Genomic DNA, 20921 nt, shown 5'->3' with positions numbered 1-20921 from the left:
TTTTGTTTATAGTGTTTGTGACAGAATAGGGGTGAGTTCGGGGAGGGGCGGGACGGAGGACACAAATATCATCTCCGCCCCATCCCGTTCGATTTCGGAGAAAAACCGCCTCAAACGGGGCAATTTGGTTCAGTTTTCAGGAGGCGGTTTCAAATTGTCATTCCTATATGAAACACATTAATTAAGACAGTTGACTCATCGGTTGAACTAGTAACTCAGTACCTTCACCGTGTTGATAGTTGAAAAGAAACGTTAGTTAAAATTTTGGTAAAAAAGAAATAAAAATAAATGTTGGATTATTTAAGTATTATATATATTAGTTTGTATCATTTTTAAGGAAAACATTTGTTATTTACTGTTTTAATGACTTAATTATTATATTTTTTTTTTCTCATATACGACACTTCACTATTAATTCCACTAAAAATAAAAATAATTTAATATTTTAATTAATAAATTGAGTAGTTGAATGATTAAAAAAATAATTTAAGATTTTAATAAATAATTTAAAAACTTTATTAAGAGAGCTCTTCTGTAAACGACTATGACACACCGTTCCTTCATATTTGTTGATTGAAATGTCCGGTGCTATTGTAGCAAATTCTCCTAATCAAGTATAAATAGTGATTTATCAAATGTCATGCGTTTTATTCTCACTCTAAAAACCAAACATTAAACGAGCTACACATGACAACCACGAAAATCTATCAAAATCTTAAGTTAAATTGAAACTCACTTCAATAAGAATATTGAATTTATAATTAGACAAAAAAAAAATTATCAAGGAAGATCAAATTACTGGATCAAAGCTTTAAAAAATTATCAAAGCTCAAATGTTGGATTATTTAAGTATTATATTAGTTTTTATTTTTTTTTTAAGGAAAACATATGTTATTTAGGTTTTTAATGAGTTAATTATTATAATTTTTGTTCTCATATAATAAATTATTTGCATGACACTTAACTTTTAATTCTACTAAAAATAAAAATAATTTAATATTTTAATTAATAAACTAAGTAGTTGAATGATTAAAAAAAATATGTGAGTAAGTTTGTAATAAATAGTTTAAAAACTATATTAAGAATTATCACATACTTCCTTTATATTTCTTGATTGAAATGTCTCACATTTGTTCTACTTTAATAAATTCTCCTAGTTAACATATCTTCAAGTATAAAGAGTGATTTATAAGAGATTAAATGTTACGGTTGAATTTTCACTTTAAAAATCAAACATAAAAGAATTACACATGACAACCATCAAAATCAACTACACATTACCACCATCAAAATCTTAAGTTAAATTGAAACTCACCTCATTAAGAATATTGAATTTACGAGTAGACAAGAAAAAATTATCAATTTCTTAATTAATTAAAATATTTTTAATTTAAAAATGAATAAATTATTTTATTATTATATATTAATAACTAAGTCTTTTTACAAAATAGTTAAAACCTCCTATCAACATTTTTTTATAAAATATACACTAATTAATAAAAGTTGAAGTATATTATAAGGTGTAGAGGGGAATGATGTGAAAGGAACATTAGTTTAGCCATGGAAGAAGGAATGGCAATTATTAATTAATATTATTTATTTATTTAGCCGTCATTCAATGTTTTTCCTTGGAAGAAATCTTGCCATCGTCCGATCCTTTAATTTGATCTCTGTTAGATGATGGTTAGAGTTAGCTCAGATTCCAAGAAAGGTCAATAACGAAGCATAGCATAATCTCATAATATACAAATCAGAAAGAAAGAAAGAGATAGAGTAATACAAAAAAGTAGAGAAAAAATTAAAGGGCCCCGCAAGTAGGGCATCAATCTCTTTCTTTTTAGGGCTTGTTTGATTCAAATTATGTTTCATACATATCTAACCATATTAAGTGGATAAATATTTGAACATTCAATCTTATATATTAAATAATTCAAATTCGATATATTTTAAACAAATTTTAAAACAACTACTTAGAGCTTGTTCGGTTAAGTTTATTACATAAATTTAACCATAATTAAACATTATTTCATTAATTTCTTCATCAATTCATTAACTAAAATGCTTTTTATTTTTATATTTTTTTAAATTGATCATCATTTATGTTTTTTTCTTCTAAGATACTAATTTCTCAAAATCACAGCTCACCAACATTTTCTAAATAAATCATACCAGCACTTAAACAAAATTAAATATGAACATACTAATATTCAACCAAATTTTATACTAAATATATATATTTGTAAAGAAATATAATTTCATTAATCATAATATTTTAAATTAGTTTAGTTATTTCAATAAATCATATATATATATTAGACCTTAATTAATATATGAGTTTTTTATACTGATTCTATATTTGACGAATTAAATATTTTTCAGTTCAGATTGAGTTATATCATTTTTTTTATATCAAACCTTGTATGCGGTCACAAGGATCCAATATTTTTCAGATTGTATTGGATCGGTACAAAGAGAAACTGATTCAAATCGATTTTTTATATCAAAACCCTATTTATGCATACAAGGTTTAATTCTCACCCTAATAAATGAATCAAACAAGCCCTAACTAGGAAATGAATTTAATAATTGTAAAAAGATAAAGTGGGTAACCTCCTCTTGCATTTCCCTTTTTTTGTATTCTTTTACATTCTCTCTCTTCTCCTTTTTGTCATCTTCTTATACCAAAGACCTTAGTCCCCAATCAGCTCCCCCTTCTTATTCTCTCTGCCCAATCTCCTCTTTGGATCTTCTTCTTCTTCACAAGGTCTCTTTCTAAAAAACGGTCATCATCACAATTCACAACTTCTTTCACTCTTTTTTACGTCTGCATGCTCTTCTTAATCTTCTAGGGTTTCCTTTTTTCAGATACTATAGAAGAAGGAGATATGGCGCCAGTTTCTTTGCCTCCTGGATTTCGATTCCATCCAACAGACGAAGAACTAGTGGCTTATTATCTAAAGAGGAAGATAAACGGGCATAAGATCGAACTAGAAGTCATCCCCGAAGTTGATCTCTACAAGTGTGAACCATGGGATCTACCAGGTAATACATTATTTACTCATCTTTTCATCCTCATTTTCTTCGAATTCGAACACATATTTTCAACTCAATTCATAAGTAAAATATTGAATAAATTATAAGATCACATAATTCAAGTTGAAGACATAGGTTTATAATTAAAGGGAGAAAGATAATAATATAGGTTAATAATACTTGAAGGAAAGTATATATCTTTCCTTCAAATAAATCTAACCAATTATATATATATATAATATCTTTAAAAACCAAATACAAAATAATTTATATAATTTTTTTTGTGATATGGGTTTATTTTTATGTTGTTTTTAAATTTAGAACATTTTTAGTCATGAATGTTTAATTTATTAAACAAAACTTTTATCAATTAAATTTTGGTGGGTTAATTCAGATAATCAATTCAACAAATTACAAAAACAAGAAATTGATGATATAAATAGAGGATCATATAACTTTTACTTTTTATCTAAAAAAGAAAAAGAAAAAGAAAATTACATAATCGTTTTAGATTAGATAGATAGAGGTCCCTACAAGCTTTCTTAGGATCTATTTACGTGGCCCACAACCTAATTAGATAAATCAAATCTATAATCCATAATTAGTTTATTCAATTCAGGTCAAAAAGAGAACTAAATGCATGCTAACTTAGATAACTCCATAAAGATTATTCATTCACTGACAAACTGGATAAAAGCAACACAATAATATCAAAGAAAGAATCAATCTTTACCTAATTCAAGATGGAGGTGTAATGTTTTTTGTTTAGATTTTTCAAATAATCTTCAAACCTTCACATCATTGTTTCTTCTTGATGAACAGGTAAGTCTTTGTTACCTAGCAAGGATCTTGAATGGTACTTCTTCAGTCCCCGCGATAGAAAATACCCAAACGGGTCGAGAACAAACCGGGCTACGAAAGCGGGTTATTGGAAGGCTACGGGAAAAGATAGGAAAGTTAACTCACAAATGAGATCCGTTGGCACTAAGAAGACTTTGGTTTACTATAGAGGAAGGGCTCCTCATGGTGCTCGTACTGATTGGGTTATGCATGAATATCGACTCGAAGAGAAAGAATGTGAATCCTCTTCCGGCATCCAGGTTAGATCCGACTTTGACCCGACCCGATCCATGCAAAAAAAATATTGTGCTCATTTCTCGGTTTGTTTCTTTCTCAGGAGGCATATGCTTTATGTAGAGTGTTCAAGAAAAATGGAACCGGAAGCAAGCTTGGGGATCATTACGTTGGTTCTTCGTCGAATGTGGGTCAAATATCGAGTGATCATTCTTCGAGTATTGATTTATATTCCGAAGGAAGGGGTGAAGATATGGAGAGCTCTGATTATCATCAAATGGCGCCATTGATAGACCAAAGAAGCTCACCTAACATGATCCATGGATCTCCTCTTCATATTAGCAGTAGTTCGGGTACTAACAACAATGTAGATGATGGCAACTGGACGAGGTACTTGTCGGAGGATGCGTTCACCTACGACGTCAACCCATCGTTCGCAAACTATGGATCTGCTTCTTTCCTTCCATCCAAGGTACATAACTTGATCTTATTAGTGATGAGAAATAAATGATACATCACATATATTATTGCATTTACAAGTATTGATATTATTAGGTCGAAGTAGCAATGGAGTGTTCAAGGTTGCAACAACGTTTCTCGGTACCACCAATGGAGGTCCTTGACTTTCCTCAAAATGGATTCATGGATATGAGAATGCAACACTCGACTTCTATACACGGGAGTTCAAATATTGGAGGGCGTGACATTGTGGAGGAAATTCTTTCGGTAGCCCAAGCATCTCATGAACTTAATAATTATAATCGGAATTCGTGGACAAGTGGTTACGATGTGTCTAATGACTTCTCCTTCCATCCCTATGCCAACAATATCCATGAACGTGGGAGTTCATCGCGGTGGATGGATAGTATAAACAATTTGGATGAAGAGTTAGAGTTTGAGAAACCGGTTGAGAACCTAAGATGGGTTGGAGTGTCAAACAAAGATTTGGACAAGGTAAATATATACCAAATATTAAGTTTCCTAAATTTAATTTTTAGGTTTTAAAACAGAACTTAAACTAATATAGTTTCCTAAATTTATTTTTTTCTCATCTAAATCCAAATTCCAGCTGATTTCCAAATAAATTATCATTTTGTTACATTTCATTAGTTATTAATATAAAGGAGTTTCATTTTTTCTTATAGAGTTTTCTTGAAGAATACATAAGTGTTCCTATAGAAGATTGTCATGAACTTCAAGGTACCTAGCTAAAACTCTTTTCTTTATTTTCTTTCTTTCTTTAAGAAAACTATAGCACAATTCATACAATATTTTCCCATTAATTGCAGGTGGAAGTAGTCGTAGTAATGCCATTGATCAAGGACCCGAAAACAACAACTTTCAACTTGCATTCATCCCCAAAATTGAGGTTAACCAAGACGACGATGCTAGCAACAACTTTCTTGACGATTTCTCCAACACTCCTAGCTTCGAAGTGTACGAGAAAGTTGAGGTTAACCACGGGCTATTTGTCTCGACCCGTCAAGTGGCCGAGACATTCTTTCACCAAATCGTCCCTTCTCAAGTTGTCAAGGTCTATCTAAATCCAGAGATGATAAAAAACATCTCGACCGAATCTCAGCCAATGAAATTAAGATTTTCAGAGAACCCTAAGGAATCCCCAGAGAATTATTTGAAAAGGATAAAGCCCATAATGAGCATACTGGCCATTCTTGTGACCTATTGCTTATATGTTGCATTGGGGGATTTTGAGGATGGGAAGTTTAGCTTAGTAAATGACTTCCAATCAACTAAGCAAAATTTGGAGAAAAATGAGAATGAGAAAGAAGAAGAGGAAATTGCATGGCCAGGATTGCTGATGAGCAAGATCTTGTGGCCGGTAATCACTGTGGTCTTAGCCATTTGTGGACTTTTGGTGCACCAAATGCCAACCCATTATTATTAATACCCTTTTTGTGGGGGTTATAATTTCACTTTTATTTAAATATTTGATTATTAGCCAATTACCATATATATTATATATATACTAGTGTGTCAAAAGTGGGGAAGGATAAGTTAACCAATCCTAGTTAACAAAGTCCTATAGATTTATTTGAATTTGATCATATACATACTGTTTGTATTATTTTTTTCAATTGATTTGAAGTAACTTACATATTAGTGTTGTTTTTAAGATGGATACATATATAATGTAACCATACACATGGCTTATATCAAGCAATATATATATTATTTCCTAGTTTATTTTTATAATATCTTCATTCATTTTGTTATTTTAACTTATTTAGTTTGGTTTGTAACATGTAAAAATATAATTAGTTATTTTTTAGAAAAAATAAAATAAAAAATACTTTGAGGATGTCATAGACCTCATGGTCAAGGTAAGAGCTCGTTTGATTTTGTTTTTTTCTAAAATAAATTATGTTTGATAATTAAAAAAAGAAACATTTTTTGGGTGTTTATTGACGAAATTACCCTTACTCTTTATTACTCTACATTAAATGATAAATTAATTAAATAAAAAAATTTGATAGATAAAAAATGATTAAATGAATAAAGTGATGGTTAAATTTTAGATAAAAAAACACTTAAAAAAATCAAAAACCTAAAGATTCAAACAAGGCCTAATAGTCATTTGGGAGAATTGTCAAAATGCAGATAATTAAAACGGCCCAAATACATTATTACAGACAACTAAACGGCCCAAATACATTATTACAGACAACTAAACGGCCCATATATTGGCCCAAGATTCTATTAGGGTTTACAAGCACCCCACTATATAAATCAAGACGTCTTTTCTGCAATTATCATCATCGTCTTCTTCATCAGTTCATCGATTTATACGATTTCAGGTTTATTAATTTTCGTTTATTTTCCTGTTGATAGTTAGTTTGCGTCGATTACTGATTACCAACGTTACCAAATCAATGGGCGATTGTGTATGAGACGACGCAATATTCAATTCCACTCCATTTCTCCCTTTTGGAACTCTGATTTTCGAATATCATTGTTCATTAGAGGTTTATTATTAAGAGATCTGGAGAAATTATTGAGTTATATATATTATGAGATGGAAATGATGATTTTTTCCCCAGATGATCGAATATGAAATTATCGAGCGCTGTTCTCACTTATTTGAGAAATCCAAGCCAGGAATCTTCTGATCCATATGTTAATCTAGATCTTGCGTCGATTACTGATTACCAACGTTACCAAATTAATGGGCGATTGTGTATGAGATGACGCCATATTCATTTCCACTCCGTTTCTTTCTTTCTGAATCATCCTGATAATCCAATATCGTTGTTCATGAAAAGATTTGGAGAAATCTTTTTGGGTTTCTGATTTTGTTTATAGTTAAGTTGGAAATGATGATTTTTTCCCCAGATGATCGAAACTGAAATTATCGAGCGCTGTTCTCATTTAGTTGAGAAATCCAAGCCAGGAATCTTCTGATCCTTTTGGAATTTAATGATTTTTATTTTGCATCCCGTATCATTTTATGAGAGACTTCTTTTGTTGATAAGGAGTTTCTTGTAATGGAATGCATAAATGAAATGCTGATTAATCAGCGGCGGCCAGACAACCGTTGAGATGAATCCACAGATTGAAAACCCTAATCTTGGTTTCTGTCTACTTATTTCATCTTACAATAACTTATTAAAATTATAATTTGTATCACCCATGAATGAATATGTCGGAACTGAAAGATCATCATTTTATTGCTACTGAATATTTTGGGTAATTGAAATCTTTTGGGTAATTGAAGATCATACTAAAGTGTGGATGTACTGATGTACATGCGAATATTTGACTGTTTTGGCTCAATTTACACCCCTTCAAAAATATAATCATATTTGAATGGCTCAACCACATCTTTAGTGTCAAGTTTACAAAATGAGATATAAAGCTTATATATATGACAAATAGATAACATAGCTGTCCTAAGGCATTGAAACAAGACGAATTTTAATATTGGTAAAAAAACAAATTTGAAAAATGCACAAACTTTACTATCATGAAGACTTGTTGTAAAATACCAATAGAAGACTTGTCGATCGCAACCACAGGAACTAAGTTTGAAGTTATCCCTACAAGATATATGTATGATTAGCAACAAGTGTTGTATAACACAAGAAGACAACCTCGACCAATATTTCAAACCATTTTAAATGAAACTCATAGCCTGTTTATGAGCAGCTTCATAAGTTTATATTGTTGCAGCACTTGAATTTTAGTGAGAGTAGGTAAAATCAACCATAAACTTTTGAAAATCATGAAAATAGCCCATACTTTTATGTATCCTTGAATTTATATATTTCTAAAATTGAAGAAAAAATAAATGTTAATCACATTGTTGGCCTTCCCTTCTCGGCTCCATAGGCTATACAACTCAGAAAAGTCATATTCTTTATAGCTATTGTGCTGCTGAACTAGTTAAGACTTTTCCTTCACCAACCAACTCCTTTGAGCTCGTTTTAATTTTTATTCCTAGATATGAGAATATTTAGTTTGGAGCTTTATATATCTTATATGTAATCTTGTCAAGATGATTAGTAATGTGAAATAAAACTTATATTAATACTTGTTTGAGAATTTCTTATTAAATAATAGTTAATCAATTAATTAACAAAACTAAAATCACCAATTAAATTTTATTTTTATTTTGATAAATAAAAAAAATATTTCAAATAAAAAAAATCATTTTTCTTATTATTTTATGTTTTGATAAAATATTCCCTTACAAGTTATAACCGACCAATTCAATAATACTCATATAGTTATATAGTTATGATCATTTCTACGATTAAAATTTTGGTCATTGTGTTTATCCATTACTGATTTTCATGAAAGGAGATGTTTAATTTAATTAGACTAATTTTCACAATCCGTCTAACTGAAATACGTTAAATGCTCAGTTTAAGCAGTATGTTTGAAGCTAGCATTTCACCTACCCACGTGCTATAGCTGTACCCTACTCTTACTCCACTTTCTAGTGAAGATTAGTACAACAGCTATATGCAACCAACCAAGGAATGCCACGTAAGAGAATTTTTCTCACATTACATGTTTTGCAGGTACATCCCTGATGAAATATTCGGCGCACTACCAGTGACGTACAATCACGATCCTTGTGCTCAGAACCTGCTGTGTACAATGGAGACATTCCAATGGAAGAGTGCCACGTATCATTCTAAAAGATTCGACCGTTAACTCCTGCTCAGTATTTAACAAATCTAAAGAACAACGGACAATCTGCCTTAGCAAGAAGAACTATTAACCTTACGAACTTGCCGATCTTGAGAGAATTCAAGCCTTTGAATATTCATACTGTGAAACTGTTTTCTGATTGTACTGTGTGTGAATTAAGAGAGAGCTAGAATCAAAACACCTTTAGCTGAGTAATATTCTTCATCTTGTAATTGAACAGAAAGTGTTCTGTTCAATAGTGAGCTAAGTGTGTGTAAACTGTATTTGATTCGAATCATATTATAGTGAATCCTTCTGGTGGTTGGAAGAAGGGTGACGTAGGAGAGTTTCTCCGAACATCTATAAACAAACTGCTGTGTTCTTCATTTCTGTCATCTTTTCATATTTCATCTTGTGTGCTTCAAACCCAAGTAAACAATTCCGCCTTGAATCTGTTTCAAGTGTTTACAAAGGTTTGCGTAGAATAGAAAGCGAATTAAATTCCTAACATTATTTTTTCAAACCGTTTTTCATAAGCCTTCATCCTTAGCCAGACCCCCGTCTCTATCGATAAAGCTGATCCTATCAGTTGGTATCAGAACCCTGTTTCTATTCTCAAGCCTTTCCTGAAATATGTCGACCATAACCAAAGATGCCAGTGCTACAGCCATTCCAACTTTCTCTCGAGAAAACTACATTGTTTAGAAGAAAAGAGTTCATGCTCATCTTTCTTCTCTTCATGATGACATGTGGAGCGTTGTCACAGAAGGTCCTATCAAGATTGATAAGGAGAAGACTAACTAGACCGCTGATGAAAAGGCAGAACAACCTCAACAATATGGCTCTTGATGTTCTGTACAGATATCTCGATGACAGCATGTTCAACTACATTATCGAATGCGATACTGCCAAAGAGGTCTGGGACAGACCTACTCAATTGTGCGAGGGCAACGAGCAAACCAAGGAAAATAAGATCATGGTTGCCAATCAACAGTTCGACAGCTTCAAGATGCGTCCTGGTGAAATAATGAACGATTTCGACACCAGATTCAGCAAGATAGTCTCCTCTCTGTCTATCATAGGCAAGACCTATAACAATCGGGAGCTTGCTATCAAGGTAATGCGTGCTATTCCAAGGGAATGGGACATAAAGACTACGGCGATGAGAGAATCCAAAGATCTTAACAAGATCTCTCTCTTTGATCTATTTGCTGATCTCAAGGCCTATGAGTTTGAGCTGAACTGTTGGATGAAAGAAGATCAACCCACGTCCGTTATAATTGCCAAGGCGCTGGTGACTACTGAAGAGCCACCAACCGCTCTGGACGTGAAGATGGCAGCTCAGCAGCTGAGCAACGATGCCATGTCTCTCTTTGTGAAGAAGTTTGGCGACTTCATGAAGAAGAGTAACTCAAACTCAAACTCTTCAAATTCTAATGACAACAAAAAATATAAAGCTAATGTTACTTATTTTAACTATGGTATTAAATGTCATAATACATCGGAATGCCAGAAGGCAAAGCGTGAAGATGCCAAGGATGATGGAAAAGAGCTGAAGGCTCTTATGACAGGTGACGGGAAGAACAGAGGAAGCAGTCGTGGCTCTTATTTTTCATCCAATGAAAGTGATGAAGAAGAGGTGGCGTGCTTCATGGCAAGAGAAGATGAAGAAAGAACTCAGTAGACCGAGGTATTTGACTTCTCTTCCGAAAGGTTTTCAAGGGAACAACTGGTAGATGCACTAGATGACATGGTCATCGAGTACAAAAAGCTAGCAGAATCCCTAAATGAAACTAAATCTTCATCAGATGTAAACAAACCAAATCTGTCTCAAGCTAAAGAGTCAAATGTTTTTGAAAAGAAAATTGAAGAGATCTTATCTGAGAATGAGATTCTCAAGGAACAGATTCAAACCCTTTCACCTGAAAACAAAAGGTTAAACTATGTTGTATGTGCATGGACAAGGTCTGAAGATGCTGTCAAATATCAGATCAGCATGTTGAAACCTGCTAGATGTAGATCCGGATTGGGATTTGATAGCAATGACCCTAACCTGTCATGCAAAAAGTCAAAATCATATGAAAAACTTAAGCCAATAAGTTTTGTCAAAGGAAGTATGACTGACATTGAATCTGATTCTATTCATGAAGAAGTTGCTTTCAAAAATGAAATAGTTTATGTTCCGCATACTGTTAACTGGCTTAAGAATAAACCTGAAGCAGCTAACAAGTCTAGCAATCTAAAACCTGACTCTAAGTCAAGGAGTTTTAAAAGAAAATCTTCTTCAAAAGTTAAGAGATCAGTGGCTAGCAGGAAGTCATCTGCTAAGTCAAAATCCTATGCATTAATCACAACACAAAATGGGAAGTCCATCAGAATAACTCAAATATGGATTCCTAAGGGACTAATTGATCGAGGACCCAATTGAGTATGGGTACCAAAATGTGTAAATAGTTTCTTTTGTAGGTGATGCATGAGGATTGCAGGAAGAAAGCTAGAAGAGTACTCTTTTGAGTACACAGCCCGGAAGATCAACAATGGCATTTGCCATTCTAGAAGAATAAATGTTTTAATGTGTTAAAAATGTTTTTGGTCTTTGGACTACAAAAATTATTTATCACATTTTTATGTCCATATACAAAATGAGAGGGAAAATTACTCTGGAAGTAAAGATAGTCTCTAGACGAATATCCTTAATCGGTCTAATTAGACAAGTGTGTCTAAAAGAAACAGTGTGTACTTAGACGTATTTTTGCTCATAATCTATACATCTAAGTCTATATGTTGAGGTGTTATACCTACGCGATTAGACGGACACGTCTAATAGACGTTAGACATTTTTACGTCATGAGCAAGTGGTTGCTCACGTCTAATCAAACACATGTTTAACATGTGGTGTTTATGCGGAATTAGACGTACACGTCTAATAAACATTAGACGGATTTTTATAACACGGAATTAGACGTATGCGTCTAATAGACTCATCCGTCTAATAGATGTTTTGTTATATGGATTTGTGGAGTAAGAAAAACGTCTAACTACGTACTGATTAGACTGATCAAGGACAACTGTTCCACGATTGAGAGCTATTTACTTTTTCCGCTCAAAATATCAAACAGTCATATCTTACTAACATGAAGACACATGTCTCTCAAGTTTAGAGAAAATAACTGATATACCCTCATTTGTAATGATGACTCCTTGAAAAAGGACGTCTAACATTTATTGATGGGTCATACCCTTAAGAAAAGACGGTTATTCTGTATTTCTCTCTCCTGTCTATATAAGGATATTAGTTCATGAGTTTGAAAGTTTTCAATCTCTCGAAATCCTTAAGAACCCTAGCTTTCTTTGCATTTCTCTCTCTAAATCTCTCTGAAATCTTGTGTCGTTTCATATTCTTTCGAAAATGGTGAAGAAAATCACTTTAGGTCACTGTACTTTGCAGGTGGATTTTCCATCGGTGTACACTTTCGATCAACCGGAGGTGATGGAGATGTTCAGAACCCTAGAATATTCTGGGTTAAGGAAGTATCTCGACGGTCCGTTCATATTATATGAAAAAGAAGTTCGCGAGTTCTTCAAATTAGCAACTATGGTGGGCGAATCCATAGTAGCAACCGTCAACGACATGGAGTTCTCATTCGATGAAGCAGTTTATGCGGAGTTCTTTGAACTTCCAATGGAGGGGCACTCGTTCAACTTGATCCTTTCACCAGAAATCATGGAGGAGATGAAGAGAACCTTTTCTGCCGATGGTTTGATAATCCATGTAAATGGACTCAAAAAGGCGTTTAAACCACATTTCATTCTACTGAACGACGTGGTGGCAAAGGCGCTACAAGGGAAAGCTGGCTCTTTCCATCTCTATAGTCAAGACCGTTTTGACTATATGTGTGCTATTTCAAATGGAATCCAGGTAAACTGGGCTCACACCCTTTTCCAGAACTTGTGCTTTTCGATCTGTCAAACGAACAAGGAAAGCATAACGTTTGTGGCTCAACTGAGTCATTTGTTGAAGCATTTGGGGGTTCCTGTTGGTGAACCTGTGCAGATCAACTCTCCAGGAGTATATACTGCCCTTACAGTGGCTAACACACTAATGAGGATGAAGAACAATCTTGAATCTGCATCTGGTGCATCTAGTTACCAAACTAGTAGAAAACCCTCTACCCGATCCAAGAAACTGTCTGCTTCTGTCATGTCTACAGGGGCAAAAAGATCGAAAACAATGAATGAATCGGAGGCCAGTTCCTCCAGTCTGAAGAGTTCAAACAAGAAGGACTCTGAATCTGTCGATTCAAGGTTAAGGCAAGGTCTATGAGTACTTGCTGCAACTCCAATGTCCTCACTATCTACTCCCTTAACCATTTGAGGAAGCCTTCGAGATCCTGTGTCTCAAAGGAGAAGAAGACGAAGGCGCCCCCGCGCGTCTAAATCTGTAAAGGTAACTTCTTTTAAATCTTTGGCCGCTGTGCCTAAGTTTGATGTTCCTATTGTGGAACAAGCTGAATCTGTATTTTCTCCGTTGAGAGAATCTGCTGAAGGGCCCGCTGTTGAGTCAACCGGTCCAAATGTTGAAAATGTTAATAGGAATGTGTCTCCTGTTGTTCCAGTTGATATAGTAGCCGCTGGTGCTACAGAGTCATCTCAACCAGAACAAAGTGCTGTTCTTACCCTTGTGGCTGGTGAATCCACTGTTCCCGCTCCTAAAGATTCATTGGTAGCTGGGAAAGTTATTCGTGTGGAGCTCCCTGCTGAGCTCTGTAAGAAACCCCAATCTGCGTTCGAACTGATGCGTTCTAAAAGACAGACATGTGGAATAGTGTTCGGTGAACTCAGACCTACTCTAAAACCCATAGAGGTTGTTGGAAAAGGTAAGAAAATCGCAACTCAAGTTCCTGAAAGAGTATTGGAGGCAACATGCATTGTTGACCTCATTTTAGATCAAGTTAAAATCATTACGACTGAGAAACTGGAGATTTTTGAATCATGGTCCCTAGAGAGATTGTCGTCCAAGTACAATGATTCTTTGTCAAACTCTTCTATAACGAAAGAATGGAAGAAGCGGGTGACAGATGAAAAGAAAGTTCTGAAATGGGCAAGAACTTCAGAGGTTGCTGAGGCTCTAAAGAAAAAAGATCTAGTGGAAGCTTGCCTGTATGGAAAAGCTCTTTTCCCAATCTTTGAAGCTAGAAAGGCTAACTTCAATCCAGCTGAGAGAGGATCTAAAGTTGAATTAAATGTTTTGAAAAGGTTGAACGACATCTTGGATGGCTACGTCTCGATAGCTTCTCGCTACATTCATGGCGCCGATTGTTCTGGCGCAAAACCCCTCGATGATGATGAAACTATGAATATTCTTGATGCTGACAACGATGCTGATGAGCTAGATGCTGCTCTCTTAATCGAATTCGGGAATTTTTCTGCTGAAGAGAGACGCATTCTAGATCAACCTGTTCAAGAGATTCCAAATGAAGAAGAAGAAGAAGTGATTGTCCAAGAACATGAACAAACTCTTGAGACAAATGAAGAAGAAGTTCATGTGGAAGATGTGATTGAGGAAGCTGTTAAAGCTCCTCTTGAAGAAAATGTGATGATAACCCCTGTGGTGAGAACAGAGATCGTTCAAGAGAAAGTGGCCGAGGTAACTCATCCAGAAACTATCAGATCTGAGGGGGAACCCTCCAAAGAGAAGGCCGATGAAGAAGAAAGTTCCTCATCTGAGGAGGAACAAGATCAAAATGTAACATATAAGAAGCCTCGTCTGTTTCCCGACACCATTGTGGGAAATGCTCATGAAAATATCAGCATTCCTCTTCATTACACTGGAAATCTATATGAGAGATTTCAGAGAGCTGAAGAAGAACTGCTAGAAGAAGAGTAGGATAAAGCGGCTAAGAATGCCAAGAAGAATCAACAGGAGCAATCCTTGCAGATTCACACAAACTTTGATCCAATTCAGAGCATGGCAGCAGAGTCTGAAGAGATTTCATCGCATGAAGAATCTTCTACCGAAGGAAATAAGATGTTAAGGTCTATGAAGTCTGTGCTCTCATCTATTTAGAAGACCATGACAAAGGCCATAAACACGAAGGAAGAAGAAAGAAAAGGCTTTTGCGAAATTATCAAGGTTCTTACTGAGTTGGACAACACTCTAAAGAAGAACACATATGAGACTCATGTCTCAAATCTAAACTTCTCAAAGTTTGAAAAGCAACTCTTCCAACGTCAAAGTGAATTACTGGACATTGAAAGGAAATTCAATGATGAACGTCATAAAGAGACCTTAGAAGAATTCAGTCTGATGAAGAATCAGATGGTGGAAATTTAGGGCTGTTTGAACAGAAATGATAATGAACGTCAGAAATTTGCTGACTCCATTGCAAGGAAGTTTCAAGCAAAGGAGAATGCAAAGGCTAATGCCGAAGGTGCTCAATCTCGACCCGCCCAAGGAGAATCAAGTAGAAGAAATGATGGTGTGTCAACCGGCACTAGATTCAGGCGAGCTCCAAGCACCGATGATAATCCTAGGCCAACCAAGAGAGGTAGAGGTCGAAGCGGTGGTGATCGTGAGGTCGAAGTGGTGGTGGCCGTAGTAGGCTAGCCAATGTTGATCAAGGAGGTCGTGGCAGCGGTAATGAACGTGGTGGTAGATCAAGTGGAGGAGGTCGTAGTGGTCGCGGATATCCTTCCTTCTTCAACATGCTTCCCGGTCAAGACATGAGTCCAACCGATCCTCGAGTTAAAAGGGAAGAACAATAATTTCTTTACTTATACTCTATTTAAATCTTTTAAACAATGTTTCTTTGATGGTTCTCTGAATATTGGTTTTGAATGTTTGATGTAAGTGAACAAGGGTTTTAGTTTATTTATATGATGAATGCATGTGTTGATATATATATATATATATATATATATATATATATATATATATATATATATATATATATATATATATATATATATATATATATATATATATATATATATATATATATATATATATATATATATATATATGCAGGTTTGCAATTTCTTCATCAAAAAGGGGGAAATTGTTGGGTCAAATTATTTTGACTGAGTGTTGAAATAATTTACCATTGAGATTTTGATGATGAAATGACTTATGAGTTTTGATGCAGGTGTATTGAAACAATATTTCATGAGACTTGACTCTAAGGAGGATCATTAAACCGATTTTGGCAAATAGATGCATAGAATTAGACGTACAGTCTAACTAATCGGAGTTAGATGTGTAGTCTAATGAATGCATAGAATTAGACGTACAGTCTAACTAATCGGAGTTAGACATGTAGTCTAATGAATGCATAGAATTAGGCGTACAGTCTAACTCATCGGAGTTAGACGTGTAGTCTAATGTACACGGAATTAGACGTATAGTCTAACTCATCAGAGTTAGACGTGTAGTCTAATGGTTATTGGATAATTAGACGCGTAGTCTAATTAGTGAAAGTTAGACGTGAGTCTAACTCCTTCAGACAAGTCTGAGGTAGAACCGAAATTAGACGTGCAGTCTAACTCAGTGGAGTTAGACGTGTAGTCTAATGGTTATTGTAATTAGACGTATAGTCTAATTCTATTAGACCATGCGGTCTAATAGACTCAGTTACTAAAAGGAGATGTTTAATTTCATTAGACTGATTTTCACAATCCGTCTAATTGAAATACGTCTAATGCTCAGTTTAAGCAGTATGCTTGAAGCTATCATTTCACCTACCCACGTGCTATAGTTGTACCCTACTCCTGCTCCACTTTCTAGTGAAGATTAGTACAACAGCTATATGCAACCAACCAAGGAATGCCACATAAGAGAATTTTCCTCACATTACTTGTTTTGCAGGTACATCCCTGATAAAATATTCGGCGCACTATCAGTGACGTACGACCACGATCCTTGTGCTCAGAACCAGTTGTGTACAATGGAGACTTTCCAATGAAAGAGTGTCACGTATCATTCTAAAAGATTCGACCGTTAGCTCCTGCTCAGTATTTAACAAATCTAAAGGACAACGGACAATCTGCCTTAGCAAGAAGAACTACTAACCTTACGAACTTGCCGATCTTGAGAGAATTCAAGCCTTTGAATATTCATACTGTGAAGCTACTTTCTGATTGTACTGTGTGTGAATCAAGAGAGAGCTAGAATCAAAACACCTTTAGCTAAGTGATATTCTTCATCTTGTAATTGAACAGAAAGTGTTTTGTTCAATAGTGAGCTAAGTGTGTGTAAACTGTATTTGATTCGAATCATATTATAGTGAATCCTTCCGGTGGTTGGAAGAAGGGGTGACGTAGGAGAGTTTCTCCGAACATCCATAAACAAACTGTTGTGTTCTTCATTTCTGTCATCTTTTCATATTTCATCTTGTGCTTCAAACCCAAGTAAACAATTCCTCCTTGAATCTGTTTCAAGTATTTACAAAGGTTTGCGTAGAATAGAAAGCAAATTAAATCCCTAACATCATTTCTTTCAAACCGTTTTTCATAATTCTTCATCCTTAGCCAGACCCCGTCTCTATTGATAAAACCGATCCTATCAAAAACCATTTAGGAAATGACACATCATTTCCTTGGACTTTCTTGTCATTTTTTCCCGCTCCCTATCATTACTCTTAGTAAAAATGGAGAAAATAGTGATTTTTTTTGTGCTATGAAATATAGAATGAGTGGTCTCTATTTATAGATCTCGAAAAATTATAAATTTTGATATAATAGGTTTTTTTAAAAAAATTATAAATAATATTAAAATCGGGTTTTAAATATTAGAGATAAAAAAATCTGGACAACCAATCAGATGCTTGCTGACAAATGGCAACATTTGATTGGATGACCTTGGTTGTGATTTTTGTCATAATTTGACAAAAACAAAGACCAAGGACATGGTTTTGGTTTTGGTTTTGGTCATGTAATGACCAAATATTTATTCATGGTAAATTAACATGATCAACCATTACCAACCTCATGACCCATTTTTTGGTCATGGATAAAGATGGTCTTACAATTGAAAAAAAACCCTCACTTAGACGTACTAATAAAATGTCATTTAAACATACGTATTATCAAAAATTGGCTCATTTAGCCTCTTTTAATAACCATAGTTAATTTTTATTCTTAAATTTATATATTTATTAATTAAATATTAATATATTTTTTTCTCTCATTCTTTTTCATTAATTAAACCAAATAATTTATTTCATTCTTAATATTTTATTTTATTTTATTTTTATATGAATTCCTCTTGTAATATATTTTTTTTTGAAGAATTTCTTTCTTATTTAATTTAATATGAACAAAAAAAATAAAATTAATAATTTTTTATTTAATTTTTGTTCATGACTTATAATAATAGTAAGAATATTGTTTCGTCTAATATTTGATTATTACTCTTTTAGTGTTGGATGAATGAGTTGATATTATTATTTAAATATTAATTTAATTATTTTTGTGTTAAAGGATTTTTATTGTTGAAAGTATAAATTATTGTTATATTCAATAAGACCAAACAATTTTAAAATAATTAATAATTAATATTAATATAAGAAAAAAACATAAAAAAGAAGAAAAATATAAAATTAAAATAATTAATGATGAATGCTTATATATATATATAATTAAAATTAAAATTATAATAAATACTCATATAAAGATAATAAAATATTTAAGAAAAAAATAAAAATAAAAAATTCATTTATTAATGAAAAAAATGGAGAAAAAAATATTAATATTTAATTAAGAAATATATAAATTAAAAAATAAAAATTAACCATTATTTACTAAAATAGACTAAATGAGCCAATTTTTTATAATAGTTAAGTTTAAATGACATTTTATTAATATATACGTCTAAAAGTCCTTACAATTTTAAGAGCAATTAATAGGTCTCTCCGTATACCTTCTACATTGAGCAATAATTACTCACAAATCTAATATTTTTTTCCATAAAATTTTCAATTTATCATGAAGATTCATTTTATATTAATGATCTTAAGTCTTTCTCTTATAGCAATTTCCATGAGTCGTCCAATCCTCAAGAAAGATTAAAATTTGTATGAGAATCATAATTTTTTTTAACTGTGAGACTTATTTGAGTTCTAAGTGTCGTGGAGACCCTCCAACAATATTGCTGGCATTTTTTTCTTTCGCTCCATATTCTTTATTGGTTGCTCGTCAAACTTCTTTTTTTTTTTATATATTTTATTTAACTCAAATTAAGTATTTTCACTAAAGAGTTCTCATGGTCAAGCATGAAACACAATAAAATAGTCTTTGTAAAAAATTTACATTTTATGATGATCGTCAACAGATGAAACTAAATAATGATTCCTTAAAGATGGAAGAATGATTGTCACAAATAGCCGACAATGGAATATATTATGTGTTTTCAATGTTTATGAATGGAGTATTTATGTCAAAAATCTCTTTTTGTAAAAATGATTAATGAATACAAATATACCCTCTAGTCCTATTAATTAAAAACAAGAAACAAACTCCTTTATAAATACCTTAATAAAAATGGTGATGCAGCGTGCGTGGCTAGGATGAACCTTTATCAAGATTCGTTGATTCTTACGAATACCGAAAGTTGATAGATATTGAGGAAACCTCGTTTTCTGATTAATAATCTTCCCATAACAAAGTGTTTTTAAGATTCTTTTAAATACTCAAACCCTAGCTTGCAAAAGAAATAAACAACTTTTAATAAATTGCAAAAAAACACCCGAAACTAATAAAAATGCGATTTTGAGCCCCTAAACGTTTCCGCCCGAAAAACACTAGGCAATCGTCGAAATCTGACACTTGCGAGATATTTTCGGATGCTGCAACTTTCGCATAAACGCCACTTCGACTCGCACCGCATCATTCCCCCAGGGTAGAAAAGATTCGTCCTCGAATCTGGAACCGCATCATCCTCATCAGAAGAAGACTCACCCACAAAAGGAACAAGATGCTTCACATTGAACACATCAGAGGTACGCACATGGCTGGGAAGGCGTAAACGATAAGCATTGGGATTGATCTTCTCCACAATCTCAACAGGACCAATCTTCTTAGCAGCAAGCTTGCTATATTCATGAGCTGGAAAACGATCCTTAGTCAGAATAGCCCACACAAAGTCACCAACTTCAAAATCAACAGCACGCCTTCTCGAATCAGCCTTCTCCTTGTACTTGGCAGTAGCAGCAACCAAGCGGTCATGAGTGGTCTGATGAACCTGAGCCAACTGACCAACAAAATCCGCAGTAGTGGAATGAGGACGCACCTTGCTGGGCAGCGCTAACAAATCAAGAGGAGCACGCGGAGACAGCCCGTAAATCACATGGAAAGGACTGAAACCAGTGGAGCGATTAACAGCATGATTGTGAGCAAACTCGGCCTGAGGCAGCTTCAGATCCCAAGCCTTAGGATGATCCCCAACTAAACTGCGCAGAAGGTTCCCCAAAGACCTATTAACAACTTCAGTTTGGCCATCAGTTTGCGGGTGATAGGCACTGCTAAAATTCAGCTGAGCATTAACTAAACGCCAAAGACTCCTCCAAAAGTGACTCACAAAGCGAGTGTCCCGATCAGAAACTATGGAGGCAGGAAGTCCATGAAGGCGATACACATCCCTGAAATAAAGCTGTGTAATAGCCACA

General features: G+C 33.9%; 1 protein-coding gene and 3 non-coding genes across 5 annotated transcripts; all 4 read left to right on the top strand.

Annotated features, from left to right (window-relative positions):
- Window positions 1-2396: 2396 nt before the first annotated feature.
- On the top strand, window positions 2397-6209 carry LOC124921512 (NAC domain-containing protein 86-like). Of its 2 annotated transcripts, none has more exons than XM_047462184.1 (7): window positions 2397-2764; window positions 2866-3042; window positions 3856-4133; window positions 4211-4579; window positions 4663-5061; window positions 5253-5307; window positions 5397-6209. In XM_047462184.1, the coding sequence occupies exons 2-7, from the start codon at window positions 2886-2888 to the stop codon at window positions 6011-6013; spliced, it is 1875 nt and encodes a 624-aa protein (XP_047318140.1). In that variant the 5' UTR covers window positions 2397-2764; window positions 2866-2885; the 3' UTR covers window positions 6014-6209. The 2 variants fall into 2 exon arrangements, with proteins under 2 accessions (XP_047318140.1, XP_047318141.1); XM_047462185.1 differs by having other exon boundaries at window positions 2397-2782.
- Window positions 6210-7141: 932 nt separating this feature from the next.
- LOC124923069 lies at window positions 7142-7240 on the top strand. The gene has a single exon (XR_007098091.1). It is a non-coding gene; the product is annotated as a small nucleolar RNA Z103 (small nucleolar RNA).
- Window positions 7241-7433: 193 nt separating this feature from the next.
- On the top strand, window positions 7434-7532 carry LOC124923087. The gene has a single exon (XR_007098107.1). It is a non-coding gene; the product is annotated as a small nucleolar RNA Z103 (small nucleolar RNA).
- Window positions 7533-7561: 29 nt separating this feature from the next.
- Window positions 7562-7726, top strand: LOC124923213. The gene has a single exon (XR_007098218.1). It is a non-coding gene; the product is annotated as a small nucleolar RNA snoR143 (small nucleolar RNA).
- Window positions 7727-20921: the final 13195 nt, after the last annotated feature.

Source organism: Impatiens glandulifera, chromosome 1 (assembly GCF_907164915.1).
Source record: "Impatiens glandulifera chromosome 1, dImpGla2.1, whole genome shotgun sequence".
In the NCBI taxonomy this organism is placed as follows: Eukaryota; Viridiplantae; Streptophyta; class Magnoliopsida; order Ericales; family Balsaminaceae; genus Impatiens; species Impatiens glandulifera.
Note: the sequence above shows the minus strand (reverse complement) of the source record. Positions and strands in the feature narration are given on the sequence as shown.